This window comes from Hippichthys cyanospilos, chromosome 9 (genome assembly GCF_059441005.1).
Source record: "Hippichthys cyanospilos isolate Australia breed blue-spotted pipefish chromosome 9, RoL_Hcya_1.0, whole genome shotgun sequence".
Classification (NCBI taxonomy): Eukaryota; Metazoa; Chordata; class Actinopteri; order Syngnathiformes; family Syngnathidae; genus Hippichthys; species Hippichthys cyanospilos.
Window position 1 is genome coordinate 3,282,501 of NC_142377.1, and position 18,556 is coordinate 3,301,056.

At 39.1% G+C, this 18,556-nt stretch overlaps 1 protein-coding gene across 1 annotated transcript in view; it reads left to right on the forward strand.

The window, feature by feature from the left end:
• The window catches only part of slc41a1 (solute carrier family 41 member 1), a 33,440-nt gene that overhangs the window by 5,823 nt on the left and 9,061 nt on the right, over nt 1-18,556 (forward strand). Inside the window, exons 4-6 of the mRNA XM_088424169.1 lie at nt 10,591-10,698; nt 15,971-16,042; nt 17,968-18,112. Coding sequence (XP_088280295.1) covers nt 10,591-10,698; nt 15,971-16,042; nt 17,968-18,112 — 325 coding nt within the window. The remainder of the gene's footprint in view (nt 1-10,590; nt 10,699-15,970; nt 16,043-17,967; nt 18,113-18,556) is intronic.

The window sequence follows — 18,556 nt, forward strand, 5'->3', positions numbered from 1 at the left end:
ATCACACACCTGTTTCTACTTTGGCATTTTTAATATAGAAGTATCATCATCAGTCATCAATTTTTTAACACTCATCTATAGACATTGTACATGATAATCGTGATATTAACATGAGTTCATTTATTTGGTGTGTATTTGTTATGGTCACAGATGTTTTAGGGAAGCTTTTGGTTTTAGAGGTTTGTCCGACACACATTGTAGCAAAAACTGTCATAGGTTTGCAGTCAATCTTAATAGAACTGGTTCTGCAGGCAGACCACTCCTTGTCAACCTCGCAATGGAATGGGTCTGTTCTTCAAACATTTGAACAAACTGGTGAATAATGGAATGCGTCATGTTCACGACATGCTTCTGACTATAGTGGTATCCCGAATGATTTGGGATTCTGAGATAGGGGGTCAAACATTTAGTACACTGTCCTATCTGTTAAGCCCTATCTGCTGTGGAAGCCTCTGCTCTCCAAAACACTAGCTTGGTGCACTGTTGTTAAAGGGGTGATAGTTATCCTTCTGTCTCCCATCTTAGAAGTACTTGTTTTGGGGCATCGAGACAGTCTGTTGTCGTGAATGTCTCGTGGCTGTCTTGCTGTGTGATTCCCTCTCCATGACACTGTGAAATGGAAACAGCTAATCCCCCATGTCCTTGTATGAGGGCACGCTACAACTTTGTCAGTCTGCAAGCTTTTTAGAAGTGTGACCTTTTAATTTTAGTCACTTTGATTTTCTACATTACACACGCACACTTGCACACACACACAAAGTTTCTGGCATCATTCCCACTCAAGGCTGGCCCAGAAAAGAATGTCCAAACTGGTCTGGAGATGTCTGCACGGCTCTGCTCAGCGATTTGGCATAAAACCGTTGCAAGGAACGCAAGGCTGAGGTTAGAAAGGGTTATACAGGATGTGGGTTTTAAAGGTCATGCAGTGCAAATCCTTTTGGGAATGGCATTGTTTGAAGGGACTCTGTGTAAGATTTTGGTTGTTTTTCGATAAAAAGGAATAAACTTAATGATTATAAATTTAAAAAATGTGCAAATAAATGTGTTCTGAAACGACCAAATGTATGTTTAAATATAACCGTTGGTCAAGTTAGCATTAAATTATAATACATGGGGGTGGCACTTCCGCCAGGCAAAGTAACAACCAAAATATTCTAGCATGTAAGATAAACTACAAAGAATCAAGGAACGTGGAACAGGCATCAAGAGCTGAAAACAATAATCCGGTGACGTCCCTCTGCTTCGGCCGCACCTAAATAGTCCCGAGATAGAGATGCGCGGCCGGTGGCACCGCCCCTTAATCTGCACACAAGACATAGCATTAGGGACATAGAGTGTTTTATTAGCAAATAAGGTTATAATATGGTTGTAATATATAATATGGAATAAACGCAACACTATTTGTTGCGGCTTGCAACTCTGGGATTGTTGCCAGCTATGTGCTTTGATATCAACCAGCAGCAGACAGAAATGGTGTTTTTGGAAAAATGTGAGTTCCTCTCTCTGCATCCTGTGGTCTTGTTAACAAGTGAGGGAAAATAGAGCGGGAGATCAACAGGCAAATTGCCACCGTGTCTGCATTTATGTGGACTGTGAGTTGGTCTGTCATTGGTGAAGAAGGAGGTTAGTTGAAAAGTGAAATCCTTTACCTACCTGTTGATTTGCTTTTCTACCTTAACATATGGTCACAAGGTCCGAAATGAACACTCGTGGACAGAGCCCTGATGAGGTGTTTCGGGCACATCCCACTGGGAGGGTTATGGGTGGACGTTGGGTCTTTGTTTGACAGGAAACACCTCAAGATACCTTTGGAGGAGCTAGATGAAGTGGCTGAGAAAAGGGAAGTCTGGGCATCCCTGTTTAAGCTACTGCGCCTATGATCCGACTCCAAATAATTGGAAGGGGATGGATGGATAGTCCAGTTTTATCCGTTTCTCTGTGTTCTGCTAGCATGGAGAGGCCCAGGATACCCATGCTGACCCACAACGTTGCTTACACTCAAAATGTTTTTTTGGGGCGCCCGGCTTGTGCACTGCCCCGCCTTGTGCACAGCCTGACTCTATTACATTGTGCTCTGCTGATGTGCTGCTGTAACATATACTCTATCTTTTTCGCCTGGCAGGGTTTTCATTATTCAAACATGTGTTTTGTTCATTTTGTGTTGTTCTGGCTACCATCATATGTTGGAGTGTATGGCAATGTGGGTAATAAATAGACGGACCTCTCATGTGTGAATCAGTATGATTGCCTTATATGTGCCCTTGTAAAATAAAGGGTTGATTTTAACCCATTTAAGACCAAATATTTCCTGGACATGAAAACATCCAAATCATGTGCCATTGGTAACCCTTTGAAATAATCAGGAACTTTAAAAAACAAACAAACAGTGGAATAGTTGATGAAAAGGTGTGTTTCATGATGATCACAACAATGTAATTACTCATTGTGCAAACACAACAAACCAATTTGATGAAGTGGAAATGCATATATCATCTTATGTGTACGAAAAATCTTTGTTCTATGTTTATTTTAACATCCTTTACTATCTATTTGAGGATGTCATTTTTCTCTCTAAGTGCAACCACTAAGTAAACAGCTCTGGTCATGTGACAATATTCTCTAAACATGTGACATTGCACACATTTCATTGACACATTGTAGTGTTTCAGTACTTCATGAAAAATGATTGAAAAATCATTTATAGAGCCTCAAATAAAATTTTCTTTACAGTCACTTTTGTGACTGATGGGTTGAAATGGGTTAATTTACATTAAGTGGGTGTAATATTTGAGCATGCATAAGACATGATGAATTTGCGTAGTGACAAATCAAAATCCTTCTGTCAAACACAGTAATAACAAAATAGCGGCACGATATAAATTTGTCAATAGTCACATATTAAAGTGACAAATACATTTGTATGTGGCCAGATGTTTTGACATATAATTTTGTGAATTGACTATTTGCTGCCACCGACTTTTGTAATGTCTACTTAAAATGTCTACTTAATGTCAAAACTTAAATTATGTCAGTTCTACAAAGACACGATGTACCATGCTGCCAGCTAAAATACTGTATTTGTATATTTATTTTCAATGGCCCGTTTAATTCATTGGCCACAGCATTTTGCAAAACAGTACTTGAAAATATCACAGTAACTACTTGGTGAGGAAGTGTGTGTTGAAATTTAAAAGGATTGTTAAAAAGATGTTACGCTTTCATGAACTCTGGTTAAAATTTTACTTTGTGGGTCCAAACCAGGTACTAAAGAGCCATTATCCTGCATGTTTGTTCTATTTCCATCCTCCAACATACCTGGTTCAAACGATCAGGATCAGGCTTCTGCTGAGTTGATTATTTTAATCAAGTTTGTTGGAGGACGGAAAAATCCAAAACATGCAAAGTAGCGGCCATCGAGAGCCAAGTTTGGAGACCCCTGCTATCCAAGTTCGTAGTCACTGGCCAGCCACCTAAATAGAGAACAATGATCATAGCTATAAAAAGCAGTATAAAGACGGAGGAATGGAGTAGTAGCTGTCATGCACAACTGTCATGCCAAACGGTGTCTTGTTCATGAGCAGGGAAGCATACGATTTAGTCATCTGTCCTGACTGTAAAGGGGATTCAAACCACTGCTTGCTGGTTTAACTGATTTGTCATTGCTGTGCTTTTACTGACATTCATAAATAAAGCATTAACATTTGAGGTTGTAGGGCTGGAAATAAAGACAAATGTGAATGTTATGTAACATTTAAGGTCTGTGTGAGAAAGTAAAAAAGGCGAGGCAAAGAAATCCACATACAGTATATATATATATATATATATATATATATATATATATATATATATATATATATATATATATATATATATATATATATACCGTAATTTCCGGACTATAGAGCGCACCTGATTATAAGCTGCAACCCACTACATTTTAGAGGAAAACCGATTTTGTACATACACAAGCCGCACCTGCATACAAGCCGCATGTGCCCACATTAAAACATGTAAACATATTTACAAAGAAAGACGGTACACAGTTTTCAAAGTTTTAATAATATAACTTAACAATAATAATATAACTTTCTTCCCAAACGGTGCCTGTGACAGGGCAGTAAAACGGTAGCAACATGGTAGCAAGACGCTAGCAACATGGTAGCAACACGCTAGCAACACAGTAAAACAGGTCTGGTAAAACAGGTCTGGTAAAAGAACATACTGGTAAAAATCACGGTAAGCCGTCTTCATCTTCCTCCTTTGAACTGAAGCCATCAAAGTCATCTTCCTCAGTGTCGGAATGAAACAGTGTCGTATAGACGTCGTCACACACTCCCTCAGCCTCTCTCTCGCTGTCACTGTGCTCTCCTCTCCGTCATGCAGCAGACCGGCTTTTCGGAACCCGTTGGTGATGGTGATTTTTTTGACGCTGCCCCACGCTGTCAGGATCCACTGGCAGACTTGTGAAAAAGTTGCCTTTCGCATGCGGCCAGTTTTAGTGAAAGATTTCTCACCGCTAGTCATCCAGTTCTCCCCTTTAACACGGAGCGCCACTTTAAATGCACGATTCACACTAATGTCAAGCGGCTGCAAATACTTCGTTGTGCCCCCAGGAATCACAGCTGGAATGGAGTTTGTCCTGCGTCATATGCCTTTTTTTTTTGCATTTTCCATGATGAGGGTATGTTCACGCTAATTTAATTTATGCACAAGACAGGAAGTTGCATTCTTCCTCGACGCATATATTCCACCGGTCTTAATCTTACCTTTTCTACTTGAGCGCCCCTAGCGGCCGTTAGAAAAATTACATAAATTGGCCGCATCACCGAATAAGCCGCAGGGTTGAAAGTTTGGGAAAAAAGTAGCGGCTTATAGTCCGGAATTTACGGTATATAGCCTACGTGGGTTCTCTCCGGGCACTCCGACTTCCTCCCGCATTCTAAAAACACTGGACACACTAAATTGTCCTCAGGTGTGATTGGGTTCATGAATGGTTGTTCACACATATCTCTCAGTTTTTTGGGTAAAGCAAATGTTAATGTTAATCAGTACTTGTTAAAGAAATTCTTAAGTTGTAAGGGCGGCTTGGTGGAAGAGTGGTTAGCGCGTCCGCCTCGTAGTTCAGGGTACAAAGTTCAAATTCACCGCAGTCCAGCCTTCCTGTGTGGAGTTTGCATGTTCTCCCCGAGCCTTCAAAGGCTCTCTCAGGGCCTTCAGATTTCCTCCCACACTCCAAAAACATTCAGGTGTATCGGACATCTTAAATTGTCCTTAAGTTGATTGCGTGAATGCTTGTTTGTCCCTCTGTGCCCTGCGATTGGCTGGTAACCAGTTGAGGGTGTCCCCTTCCTCTGGCCCGAAGTCAGTTGGGATAGGCACCGGCAAGCCTATGACCCAAATTGGGATAAGCTGCTCTAGAAATTGGATGGAGGAAGTGGAATGTGTTTTGTGTAAGCATTTTTCCAAACTTTTGAGTTTGGATCGCTCATGAGTGGTCATCCAAACTGTTTTTTCCATAACTGTAGCAAACTGAAACCGATACCACTTGTGGAGTTCTCCATAATGGCACCAAGCTGCGTAAGTTGCATGCTTTGAGGTTCAGTTGCCGAATTAGTACAGCAAGTAAGTGATCACAAGTGAAATACGGCCATGTTACTTAACAGGGCTACTTGACCCTGGAAGGGATCGCATACCAGAACTCCTATAGGTCTGTACACAGTGGTACTGGGGTTGTCCCGTCAAGTTCCTAGAACTGGGGAGGAGAAAGAGCTTCTTTGGCAAAGAGCCAGTTTTCAATAGAGACAACAACATACAGTATATCACCACAGGAGGACTGAGACTGAGGTTGTGAGACAGAAGTAGAGTGAGATAGAGTAAGCCTAAAAGCATGTGGCTGTGAAAGAGGAGAGGAGTGCTCACAGAGGTGCTCTCAAGGCTGCTGCTTTGGCAGATGGCAGTTAGCCAAGTCAAGGGACTTGGCTGTTAGCAGCTCTGCTTGACCTGACGACTGCAAAGGCAGAGTCACAAGTGGTGCAACTACTAGTCTTTTATTGTCACACCTACGTAAAAATACAACTAAAAAAGTTTTTTTCACGACATCACCCCTTCGTGAGCTATATCGGTATTTTCAGTAGACAAAATATACGCATATATGACCCGCTCTGGCTGAAGGGTCATTATGTTGCTAAGGTTACTTTCCAGTAAGTGACAAAAATAGATGAGAAGTCCCAACATTTCTCCAAAAATATCATCCTTATGGTTTCTATTCTTATTTCACAGTTGCCCAAAGGTTAAAGGGCCATTTCCAGCAGTAAAAATTTAACATTTTGTCTAAAGTTTATTTGATAATTCATTTGTTTTTTATGGACAGCTAATATCTGCAAAGTTCTGCTGGAAAAATGTGCTCCAGTCCAGCAGCAAAATATGAGCAAAATGTAATTGTTCTCACGGATAAGCCTCACTGCACTATAAGATGCAGGTGATAGCACCAGATCTTTACGCAAAAAGACGGTACATGAAGTTTATCATTTTTTTTAGTTATTTAATATTTTTGTAATTGTCTGCCAACAGCAACATCCTCTCTTTAACAGACTGAACATGCCTGTATGGTGCGTCCCAACATATTTATAGAAAATGGATGGGTAGATATCTGTTAGTTAAATAGCAGTTAAAAATCGAAATCATTACTTCAATAGCATCTTTTTTTTTCTTCCTTTGACAGTTTATTTTAGTGAACATAATAACATCATAACACATAACAATAAGAACATAATAACACATTCCACATAATTCATATACAATCATAAATACAATCATATACTGTGCAATGTATATAAAATTTACACATCACATATTTACCCAAAATTGTATACATTCTCTTATTAAATTTCAAGACATTTATATATATATATATATATATATATATATATATATATATATATATATATATATATATATATATATATATATATATATATATATATATATATATATATATATATACTTTTTTTTAAATCATATATTGTTTTAACTCTTTGAGCACATTGATTCACATCTTTTCAGATCTATTCGGTCGTTGTTTCATAAATTGACACCTCGAACAGATACACACATTTCCTTGCTGGTGGCTAGCAAAAAAAAAACAACAAAAAAACACACACAAAAAAAATAAAAATTAAAAAATAAAAAACACAGATAGGCCGCACTGGACTATAACCCGCAGTGCTCAAAACATGAAGAAAAAGTCACAGCTTATAGTCCGAAAAATACAGTAATTATTTTTGACAAAGAGGCCTCATCGAACAATCCCCTATAAAGCAAAAAAAAAAAAATATATATATATATATATATATATATATATATATATATATATATATATATATATATATATATATATATATATATATATATATATTGTCCTCTGTTAAGAACAATATTACTGGTTTAATAGTCAGACAATGTTCAGGGTCCGCCCACTTGGACCAGCCTCAATTTCCATTATCTTCAGGGAACACAAGTGCGGTGCTTCTTCAATTATGTTGACTTAACAGCATTTGATAATTCTGTCTAGTTTGTAGTTTCTTCCCCCACGGTGTCAATGTTTGCTGCTTGGTACCTTTTTGATCATTAAAAAAAAAAAGTTATTTTTAAATAAGCACCGGTTGTGGTTTTGTAAGAATATTCTGATGTAATTTTGATTCTTGATTAAATATCAATGTGAATACAATATTATAAAAATTACATGTTGAAGTAATGTTAAGCTTCATCGGGGTAAAATGATGCAAATGACTATGCTGTCAACAACAGTTGTCTGGGCTGAGCCATGAAAGCTTATATTGTTTTTGATGTTAAAAAGGATGTGGAGAAATTGTTTTGGAATGATAACTGTGAATAGTTAGCGTTTCTTGGTACTTCCCTTATAGCGAAGTATTTTCTATAGCCACTTATCCTCACCAGGGTCGCAGGCTTGCTGGGGCCTATCCCAGCTGACTTCGGGCAGTAGGGGGGGAGACTCTCAACTGGTTGGCAGGCAATTGCAGGGCACACCAGGACGAACTAACATTCACGCATCCAATCACACCTAGGGACAATTTAGTGTGTTCAATACATTTTCCATGCATGTTTCGGGAGTGTGGGAGGATGCTGGAGTGCCGAGAGAGAATCCATGTGGGCTCTGGAAGAGCATGCAAACACCACACAGGAAGGCCAAAGCCTGCTGGAATTGAACATGGGTGCCTTAACTGTGAGAGAGAGAGAACTTGACCGTAACAGCACATGCCACGGGAAGTCCTACAAGACGCAAGAGTTGAAATCCACTCCGTCCCCTCGTGTGTTAGTAGTGTCTTAGTAGTGCCCATTAGCTGATTGTCTGATTGTTTCAGTCTTATCCATGCTGTAGACTGTGCTCCAACATATACAACATACAACAACATACATGATTGGCTCCCAGTGCAACATCAACCCATGAGGGCAGGAGATGTAATCCACTGCTGCCCTCAAAGACCTATGTAGCACCGGGGGCCAATGACGTATCTTGTATGAGTACCCGTGAGCTAGTTGACTGATTGTCAATTCTGTTCAAACTGTTGACTGCCTGAAGCAAGCAATCTCCCACCTCACACGCGAGAACGCCCAGGATTAACACAGTCAGTACAAAAACTCGTAAACAGTAAAAAATATTTTTTAGGTGACAATGATTATGATTTGTTCAATTAATTGGCTATTATAAATACATCAAATCCACAAAATTTGCGTAACACCTTCTGAGCATCGAAATAGCTTGAAATGCTTTTAGGTGGTCTAAAAGCAGTGGCGGTCCGTGCATTTCACACTGAGGCCTTCAGTGATTGGACATCTCATGCGCACACGTACACATTACTGGGCTACTGGGCAGGCTATTTTTCAGAAACTTTTACATCAATAAACCCGCATCACCAATTAAAATGTATAATTCTGGCGAGACTTACAATAAGTAATAATAATTTCAAATTATTTGTCCATGAAGTTTTATGAATTCCACGAAGAGCAGGCAAGCTTTAACAAGATTGTACGCTAAATTACGAATGGCAATTTAATATAAGTGTCACAATGTCATGGTGAGTTGGGAGGAGGAAGGAAGGGGACCCAAAAAATGCAGGAAAAATGAGAAATATCAGGCTCAAAAAAATGAAGTTTTAACAAACCCTAACCCTAACCAAATCAAACTTAACGAGAACGCAGACGATAAAGGCAGACGCGAATGGAACAGAAACTTGAACGAAACCCCACAAACTCACAACAACCAAACTCAACCAAACATGACAATATAATACGATTGACATCAAATGACAAAAACATATTAACTCACCAAAAACGAGTTTGTTTTCGCATTTCATTTTCAATAATAAATCCTTTTGCAGAGTAAATTCTTTTGTACATGGAAGCCAGTGCTGAAAGTTGTGTTGGTCCAATTTCCGTTTTGCTCTTCTTCAGCCAGTGTGGGTTAAAAAAAAAAAAAAAAAACATCCGTGAGTCTGGCTTCGATGTGTGCTAACATTAACTGGCTGAGCAACATGTTTTTTCCTTTTTTTTTTTGAGGAAATAACTTTGTTTAACTACTTCTGCCGTTAAACATGGTGGATCAATATAGCACCCCCTTCCTGCAGTGAGCGTCAACTTAGGACACATTCTACGTGAGGATTCTTGAAGTCTTTTTTATGGGTCCATTGGCTATTTCAGCTGTCTAACAAAATATGGGCCCGTACACAATTTGTCATTGCACACTGCACAGAAACCTTCATAGCGTTCAAGTGAATGCCCAGCGTCTCCGGGCTCAGGTAGACACGAAGTCTGCCTGGCGACACACGTTAGCTGAATTCTAATTGGCTAAAAACTCTACATGAGGAGGAGTGTAACCATATGGATATAATATGACATGAAAAGAACAGAATATGGAGAATACCTTTATATATAAAAAAATATATATAATTAGTAAGAATAAATTGAAATGAAATTGACTTTTACTGTCGTTATTATAATTATTATAGTTTATTATATTTATGATAATGTAAGGTTACATTAGGCCCGCAGAGAAGGCCTTTCTGGCCCTGACGGCCCACCAGTTAAAAGATTGTCTACTTTAGGTCACGAAGACGCCCCGTTGGCAACACAAATTGAATCGGAGCGAGGTCTGCCAAATTCTCAAACACAACAGACTGGACCTTTGCCGTCATGAACTTTAAAATGGACCGCTTTTTAAGCAATGGGCAGCTATCTCTTTGTTACCTAAATGTCAAAAGCGCTGAGGGAGCGGCCTCACTGTGCGCCGACACGCAAAGAAATGCGATCTACAAAAATTTCCAACTCAAAAAACTAAACTTGCGCCGGCACGAAATTGAAGATGCACTAATCTTTAGATTGTGCACCATCAATTTAAAGCCCTGAATTGAGAAATCTGGACTTAATTTGGAACAGTGTCAATCACTGTCAAAGAAACTCATGAAGACACAGAGGCACTCTAAAGGCAAACGCCATATCAACATACAGTAAATGCTCCTCGGTTGTGTAATCCACTATTTACAATATGTTGACTGTACATTGTGATCATTTTAGCACTGGACTGTGTTTACGGAGGTCTCAGAGGTCTTCATCCTTGTTCCTGCACTACTGGGGCTCAAAGGCAACCTGGAGATGACACTGGCTTCCAGACTTTCCACTGCGGTAAGGGATGTTTGCCTATTGGCTTAACTCTCTCATTCAATTGCCCAAGATTTCATTGATTCTGTGGCTTTTCCCTGTGTGTTTACGTGTGTGTTTAAAAAAAAAAAAGTTGGACAATTCCATCTATTAGCAATCTTGAAACTGACAGCATTTAAGGCAAATTGTTCATGTGGTCACAGGTCATATTGACAAAGGATCCTGTAGTTTTAGAACATCTGATAACAACATTGCGTTAAACCTCTCACCTGAATGTTCTACTTGTCCAACCTGTTCTAACTTTCATACGGGTTGTTATTGTTTAAGCCTTGACTACGTGTGAAAAACTCAACCAGATGGTTGAGCGCGCAGTAAAGGGTTTATGTGTGCTTCCGTCACAGATAAAAATAACTTAGAGATAAAATCCATACATAAAATTACAACCTGTATGTGATTGGACAGTGATAGAACTCATCTCTTGGGGTATATGCATTTATAGTAGTTATTTTCATCCGCTAGATTGCCTCTGAGCACCCACATTCCACACTTATAGGGATATGCAGCAGAGTAGATAGTAGGTCCAATGTCAATTTGATTATTTACAATTATTGATGATTATTTACCTATTCTTTTTTGTTTTTATCATTTATGATTCACTATTTTCTATCCATCCATCCATTGTCTATAACCGCTTATCATCACTAGGGTTGCAGGCTTGTGGTGCCTATCCCAGCTTTCTAGGGACAGTAGGCGGAGAACTTCCTTAGCTGGTTGCCTGTCAATCACAGGGAACACAGAGACGGACAACTGTTCATACGACCAATCACAGCTAAGGACAATTTAGAGTGCCCAATACACTTACCATGCATGTTTCCGGGATGTGGGAGGAAGCTGGAGTACCCGGAGGGAACCCACACGACCTTGGGGAGAACATGCAAACTCCACACAGGAAGGTCGGAGCAAGCTGGAATTGAACTCAGGACGTGCTAACCATTCCGCCCCCCTATTTATTATTTTATTTTGTATTATTTATTAGATTTCGGTCTGCCACAGACTAGGCTATAGCAACATCCATCTCTGGCCACACGTTCTCACATTTCCAACAGTACCTCCCTTTCACACATGCAGGTTTTTACGATAGTGGGGTTTCCCTTACAACCATCCAACCTATAGTAGCCAGCGATGCAGATGTCTGATGTACAGTATGTACCCTTGGGATAATATGCTGCTCTGGCATAAGGGGTTACGCATGTTGGCGAATAGAGTTACGTGTAAATGACAATAATACAGTAGATCGTGTGGACAAAAGTATTGATTTTGAGATTCCTCAAGAAGTTCCTTCCTTGAGTTCTGTTTTTTTTTTTTTTCTGTTCTTTGCTTACATCATTAAAGTACAAAAACTAACAAGGTAGTTCTGTCAAATGATATGATACAGTAATAATAATAATATTTAAAGTAATACCCATAAATTGTTCTTCTCCCACCCAAGTCCGTGTTGACCCACTCTCGCTTGCCCTTTCGGGGTGAACACAACAAGCAATCTCATTGGATACAAAGCTGTCAATCATGTGCTTTTACTAGCTCTGATTGGCTATCTCTGTGGCACATTCATAACGTGTGTGTAGAACTGAGCGCGGGTAGAGGACAACTCAAACAAGCGAGAGCTCGATGTTGAGCGAGCGCTACAGGGAGATGTTGAGCGAGGGAGGGAGGGCTATCGCGAGCGAGCAAAAAGGAATTTTGAGTGAGCAACTTCTTTTTCTGTGCTCTTTTCTTGCACTCTTGTCATTTTTTCTGCGCTCTCTCTCTCTCGCTCTCTCTCTCTCTTTATATATATATATATATATATATATATATATATATATATATATATATATATATATATATATATATATATATATATTTTTTTATATATATATATATATATATATATATATATATATATATACACATATATATATATGGGGGTCCTTGATGCGCCGTAACCCGAATTTCAGTTGGAACACCATACAAATAATAACTATAATAGTAACAAAAAGTCTTCCACTATCTAAGTTGTTTCTTTATCAGAATAAGGTGCATCTGTGGTAATCTCACGATCAAGACACAAGTCTTTGAGCTGATAACGCAGAAAATTAACGTCCATTTATTTAACATGCCTAGGGGTCAGTGACCTTTCGGTATTACACACCACAACTCCTTAAAGCCACACGTAAGAGCATGATTCCAGAATTGCAGCTAAGCAGAACAATCCCCACATTCTTTCCACTCGTGTCTGGGAAACAAGTGACACTGCTGATTAGCCCTGGGCCCCACTGACCTGGCTCAAATGACTGCCACTTCACAAGTCAGTTATTCTGACAACAAAATGACATTTCAAGTTTCCGTATATGTGACAATATCAATCAATGAGTCAGCCAAATATGTTTCTAGCAGCTATTGTTAAGCTTATCAGCAAATATTTGATCAAACAAATACATGTGTAAAAGGTAAATATGAATACAGTATATTACATTACAATTTTAAATATATCTTGCCCTCCTGCATTAGTTTCCTACTTTTTTGCTCTTGGGTGCTCATCACTGCTGAAATAAGTGACACCTCCAGCAAAACAAAAACAAACAAGACAGAAACACAACAAATAAACAGCATCAGGTGCATAGCATCTAGGTCTGAGTATTTCATTGCTCTTATTTTTTTTAACAAATCTTATTGCCATTCCCCACAAGGTTAAAGCATGAAAAACTATACCATCAATCCTCTCAAATTAAGACTGTTAGAAGCTTGTCTTGAAACATTACTGTCAGCTTTTTAATGGCTGACCCCAGCTGGACCACACTTTTTTCATGTCACTGCTAATCAAGAGATTAAAACCACTCAAAGTTTGCCTTATGATTCAAAAACGGAACGTAACTCTTAGTGTCAGCTGTCTGATCTTGTTTTCCTTGCTTTCATCTTTTATTCTGCTCATGTTACTACAAAGATCCTATATTACATCCATCTGCTCTTTGGTACAATGGTTAGATATATATTTGTGGAGAAAAATACTTAATCAGCGTGCGCCAAAAAATATTTTTAAAAAGAAGGTACCGGTAATGAAAAGTGAATCCTTCGGTAGGGAACTTAATGTACGAAATGATGTGTCCTGACTCTTTGCATATAGGGTTGGTTCATTGGGTGGCCGCTTTTGGTGGCCCCCAGTTCTCTATTTCGATATTTGTCTTTTTGTTATCAGTTGCACGTAAACTTTCTTATCAACATGCATAGCCATTTGCCCTCTTTGAACAGCCATATGAATGTTGCAGCGGGAGGGCTCCATCCACATGTTGACATGGCCCTGATAGCCTTGTGTGCTTTAATAGTTAAACTGACATACTCTTTTCAACACAGATGAGCATGTCACCGAGGCCTTGGATTTTTTGTCACGTCTGTGTTATGTTGTGGGTATAGTATTTGCCATTTGTTTAATATAGAATAATTTTATTATATAGTTATTTTACCCTTAGGATTTTTTTTTACTCTCGAGTCATGTAAACAAATGGTGTGTTTGATCAGTTGCTGTTTTCGTAGCATATATTCACTTTGATTTACCAGCAGCATTGCAATATTATACATTGTTTCTTTGACATTCAGTCCCACAGGACTTTCCCTTTCAAGTTGGTTCTATTAAAAGGAGCTAACAGGCACACATTTTTCCTTGTTCTACTCCTGTCCCTTGCCATAGTGGTGTGATGGTTAATACTGTCACCTCACAGCAGGAAGGCTTTGGGTTCAAACCTGCCTGCTGGGGCCTTTCAGAGCTGAGTTTACATGTTCTCGATGTGCCTGCATGAGTTCTCTCTTTCTCCCACAGACCAAAAACATGCAAGTTTTTACAGGTTGGTTAGACTCTATAATAGTTGTACGCATAAATATGTCTCTATCTACTGTATGTCCGTTTTGCATACTGCCAAATGTGCAGAATAAGTGATATGGATATAAGTTTGAATTTTTAATTAGCAATATCTACTCCAATTTGTCAAATGCTCAGATGCTTTGTAGAAGGGCACACATATCGACAATAAAAGAAAACATTCAGTCCTTCACTATAGATAATTAAGTCTTGAATTAACTGCATGTTTCTGCAATGTGTGACAAAACAGGATCTACTGGAATTCCAAAGCTAATTTGATGGCGTATTCTAAACAATCAGCTACTGTAAATGTGCCCTGTAGCAGTATTTATTGAATATTTCATTGAAAATACAAATGCATACGCTTTTCATTAGCATAATGTACAAAATAGATTTTTTTAAAATACTTTTTTAATCAGCTCTGATTAATTGTGAATATTTCTATTTTTAATAGTTAACTAAAAAATAAACTTGGGGTGCATGATAAGCAATGCATGTTTTTTTTTAAATGCCTTGTTCACACCAGACACAATGCAAACGTTGTGTTATTTGGGTACGATTGATTGTGCGTGTTGCAGTGGTGGTCGGTGCGTTTCATACTTAGGCTCTCAGTGATTCGACCCCTCAGAAGCACACGTACGCTTTACTGGGCTACACAGGGTATTTTCCGGAGCATTTAAACATTGTTCACAAAGTTTTATGAAGTCCACCAAGAGTCATGTTGGAGCAACATGTTGGTGACGGGTGTGGGGAAGGTGGATCCAAAATGCATATGAGATGAGCTCAACAAAAAAATGTATTACTCGCTGAAGCTGGGTGAAACACGAAGAAAACGCCGGATCAAAAGTGACAACAGAAAAAAAAAGCAGCCTGTCCAAACCCTCTTTTTATTTGATTCACAAGTCTCCAATTCCATGAAGGTTTCTGCAGAAATCATCAGCCAGGTTTTGTTACAGAATTTGTTTCCTTCCTGTACATTTTACATTAATTATGAAAGATTAAAACTAGAAAGGAAGCAATACTTTGTTATTTTCTGTATTGCACAACAACCAAATAGAAGTAAACACTTTAAAACCAATGTATCCAATCATGATGACCAAATCAAGCAGATAGATGTGCGCTGAAAAATGGTTGCTTCGTGTGGCAGTAGGGCTTTACAGAGTGGACCTGTGTGGCCACTGACCACATCCCGTTGGTGCTTGAGAGCATTTGTGCATGTGTGTGTTTGTGTGCGCACACAGTTGTGTGAGTGTTGGGTAAAAGAGAGGAGATGAGATAAGTGGAGTCGGCCTGGGTGGGGATGAGAGATCAGAGACTCTTTGTCTAGAAAACTGATCTCTTATTGTTCCGATCGGGCCATGTGCAAGTGATAACTAACTTTCTGTTCTGTGCTTTGTCTTGCAGGCCAATATTGGTCTGATGGACACAACCAAGGACATGTGGAACATGATCATGGGGAACTTGGCTCTCATCCAGGTATAGAAAACATAAAACGGTGCACATTTTCACAATTGTGACTTGATTATTATTTTATAACTGCTGAAAAACATGTATGTGGCATTTTGCTGGTTTCGCTTCATTTATAATCGTCAGAACAAAAAAAAAATCTAGTGATGGGAAAATGAAGTGTCAATAGGCCTCATAAAGCAGCTGCACCCTCCAGTCAATGTAAGGCAGAAAGCACAAACCTGTTCTTGGAACCAACAGTGTCATACAAAGGAGTCTAAAAAACACAACTACTCCATGAAGCAAAGTTGAAGCTTCTTTTTCTCATCACTAGTTTTTGCAAAGTTGTGGATCCTCGCTGTTCATGGGAGATAGGGATCGGCCATTCTGAGGATTAAAGAAATGCTGTTAAACATTCTTTTTCTTTTTCCATGAAAAACCAGGGGAAACAGGAAAACATCACAAGGTGCACGCTTGAATGAATTACCATATTTTCTGGATCATTGAGTCCATTATCAGACATAATTATAAGCGGGGGTTCACATATTTTTTTTCCGTGGGTTACCACATGAGTGCCAGAAGACGTATTTGGTACACACCCTTTCTTTCATCAAAAATGTTTTTACTCAACGTCTTCTCAGTGTCGCTCCCACATTAGCAGCACACTGTCTGAGTGTTTACACAGCCAGCCTGCGTCTAAGAAAAGTTTTCTAGCATTCACTCAGGACCCAGGTTTTTTTTTTTTTTGTCCTAGAACGTTAGAAGTAAATTCGCTGTCACTGTAAAGTGACACAACATAAACAATCTCCTTCACGAGAATGATGCGCAGCCCAGACAGCCAGTCCAAGCCGCTTCAGTAAGCAAAAACATTTCCTCAGAATAGGAACGCATGAGAGGCGCATGTTTAGCTATATAAAAGGCAAGGAGAAAACTGTTACATAGCTTGCCTTGTTCCTGCAGTTTGTCTCGCGGCCAAGCAAGAGGGCGATTTCCTATTGCTTCTCCATTATATTGTTTGTTAGCCATAAATTGTGCTCATTAATGTGCTCATTTCATACTTCTCAAAAAAGGAACATTTTCAAACCTGTATCAAATGTACTAGTTTTGCCTGCTAGCTGGGGACACGAGAGGTCAATCTTGCCCCACATGGTGGTTGTTATGGGTGAAAGTTTTCTAGATACGCTAATGCGCGAAGTGAAAAAGGCGACGTTACGCATCAGTGATTTTTGTCGCGCATGTGTACCTGCATACCATTTATGTGCATCCCTGATTATAAGACGTGTTATCAATCAGTTCTATTTCAAATGTTTTTATACATACAAAAAAACATTCACCCTTCCTTTGGGGCCATTTGCACAGTATAAGACAGTTAAGAAAAACTCCGCTCCTTGTTGTGTAAACGTAACAATCCAGGAGTAAGTGAGTAAGTGAGTGTCTGAAGGAGCCAAAGTCACTGAAGTCATTAAGTCAGTAACTTTGTGACGTCAGAGAACTTTGAACCTACAAAGCAACTCTTGATATAGAAGTTAGTGATGAATGCATTTTTAAGAATTTTGACAGCAATGATGTCATCACAATAGGATGAAGTATGGAACAAATTTTACCACATTCTGATGATTTAACAGGTGAAACTGACACAGCTGTACATCAACATCCCGTGAAACAAAATGTGAATGATAAACCGCTGGAACAAGCTTGGCTATTAAAAGATTTATTTGACACATTGTGTTCTTGGAGATATATGGATTAATAGTTGTCTTTGCAACTGACAACTAATGTTCAGGTTTCAGATCGTGTTAAAATTGTGTTTTAGCACTTAGCAAGTTCTTGAGATAACACAAATGATGATGCTATTATGCCACTGGCAACCTCCCTGGCCAAATAGATTTCCAATCATCTGTGGTTAAATTTTATTGTAATCTTAACCCGTTTTTATGTTCCATGTGTGTGTTCAGGTCCAGGCCACTGTCGTAGGGTTCCTGGCCTCCATTGCTGCTGTCATCTTCGGTTGGATTCCTGAGGGCCACTTCAGGCTGGGCCACGCAGTACTGCTTTGTGCCTCCAGTGTAGCCACTGCCTTTATTGCATCTCTGCTATTAGGTATGTCATTTCCGCCACACATGATGTCAGGGATATTCGGCAGAAACACCCAACTCACCTGGTTGAACTCGCTCGGCATTACATATTACATTTGTATTCATGATCACTCATAAATATACTTTCCAAAAGCGTTGTAACAGTGTGGCATTTTTTTTCTCAGTAGACCAAAAGTATTTGGGTTTTATGTCATAAGATTCTATCAACATTTCATGTTGTACTTCCGGGTATTTATATCTGGACAGGATTCACAACGTACTGTATATAGGTAGATATCACCATATGTCTGAACTCACCCATTTTTCCTTTCAGCAAAAGTATTGAAGCGCGTGACTGGCATATGACATTTATTATTCAAACAGGTATTGCCAATGGTTAAAAAAGTTTACTGGAGTGAAATCATAAACCACTTTCTACACCATATGGTACTCAAAGCTCTTTACAAAA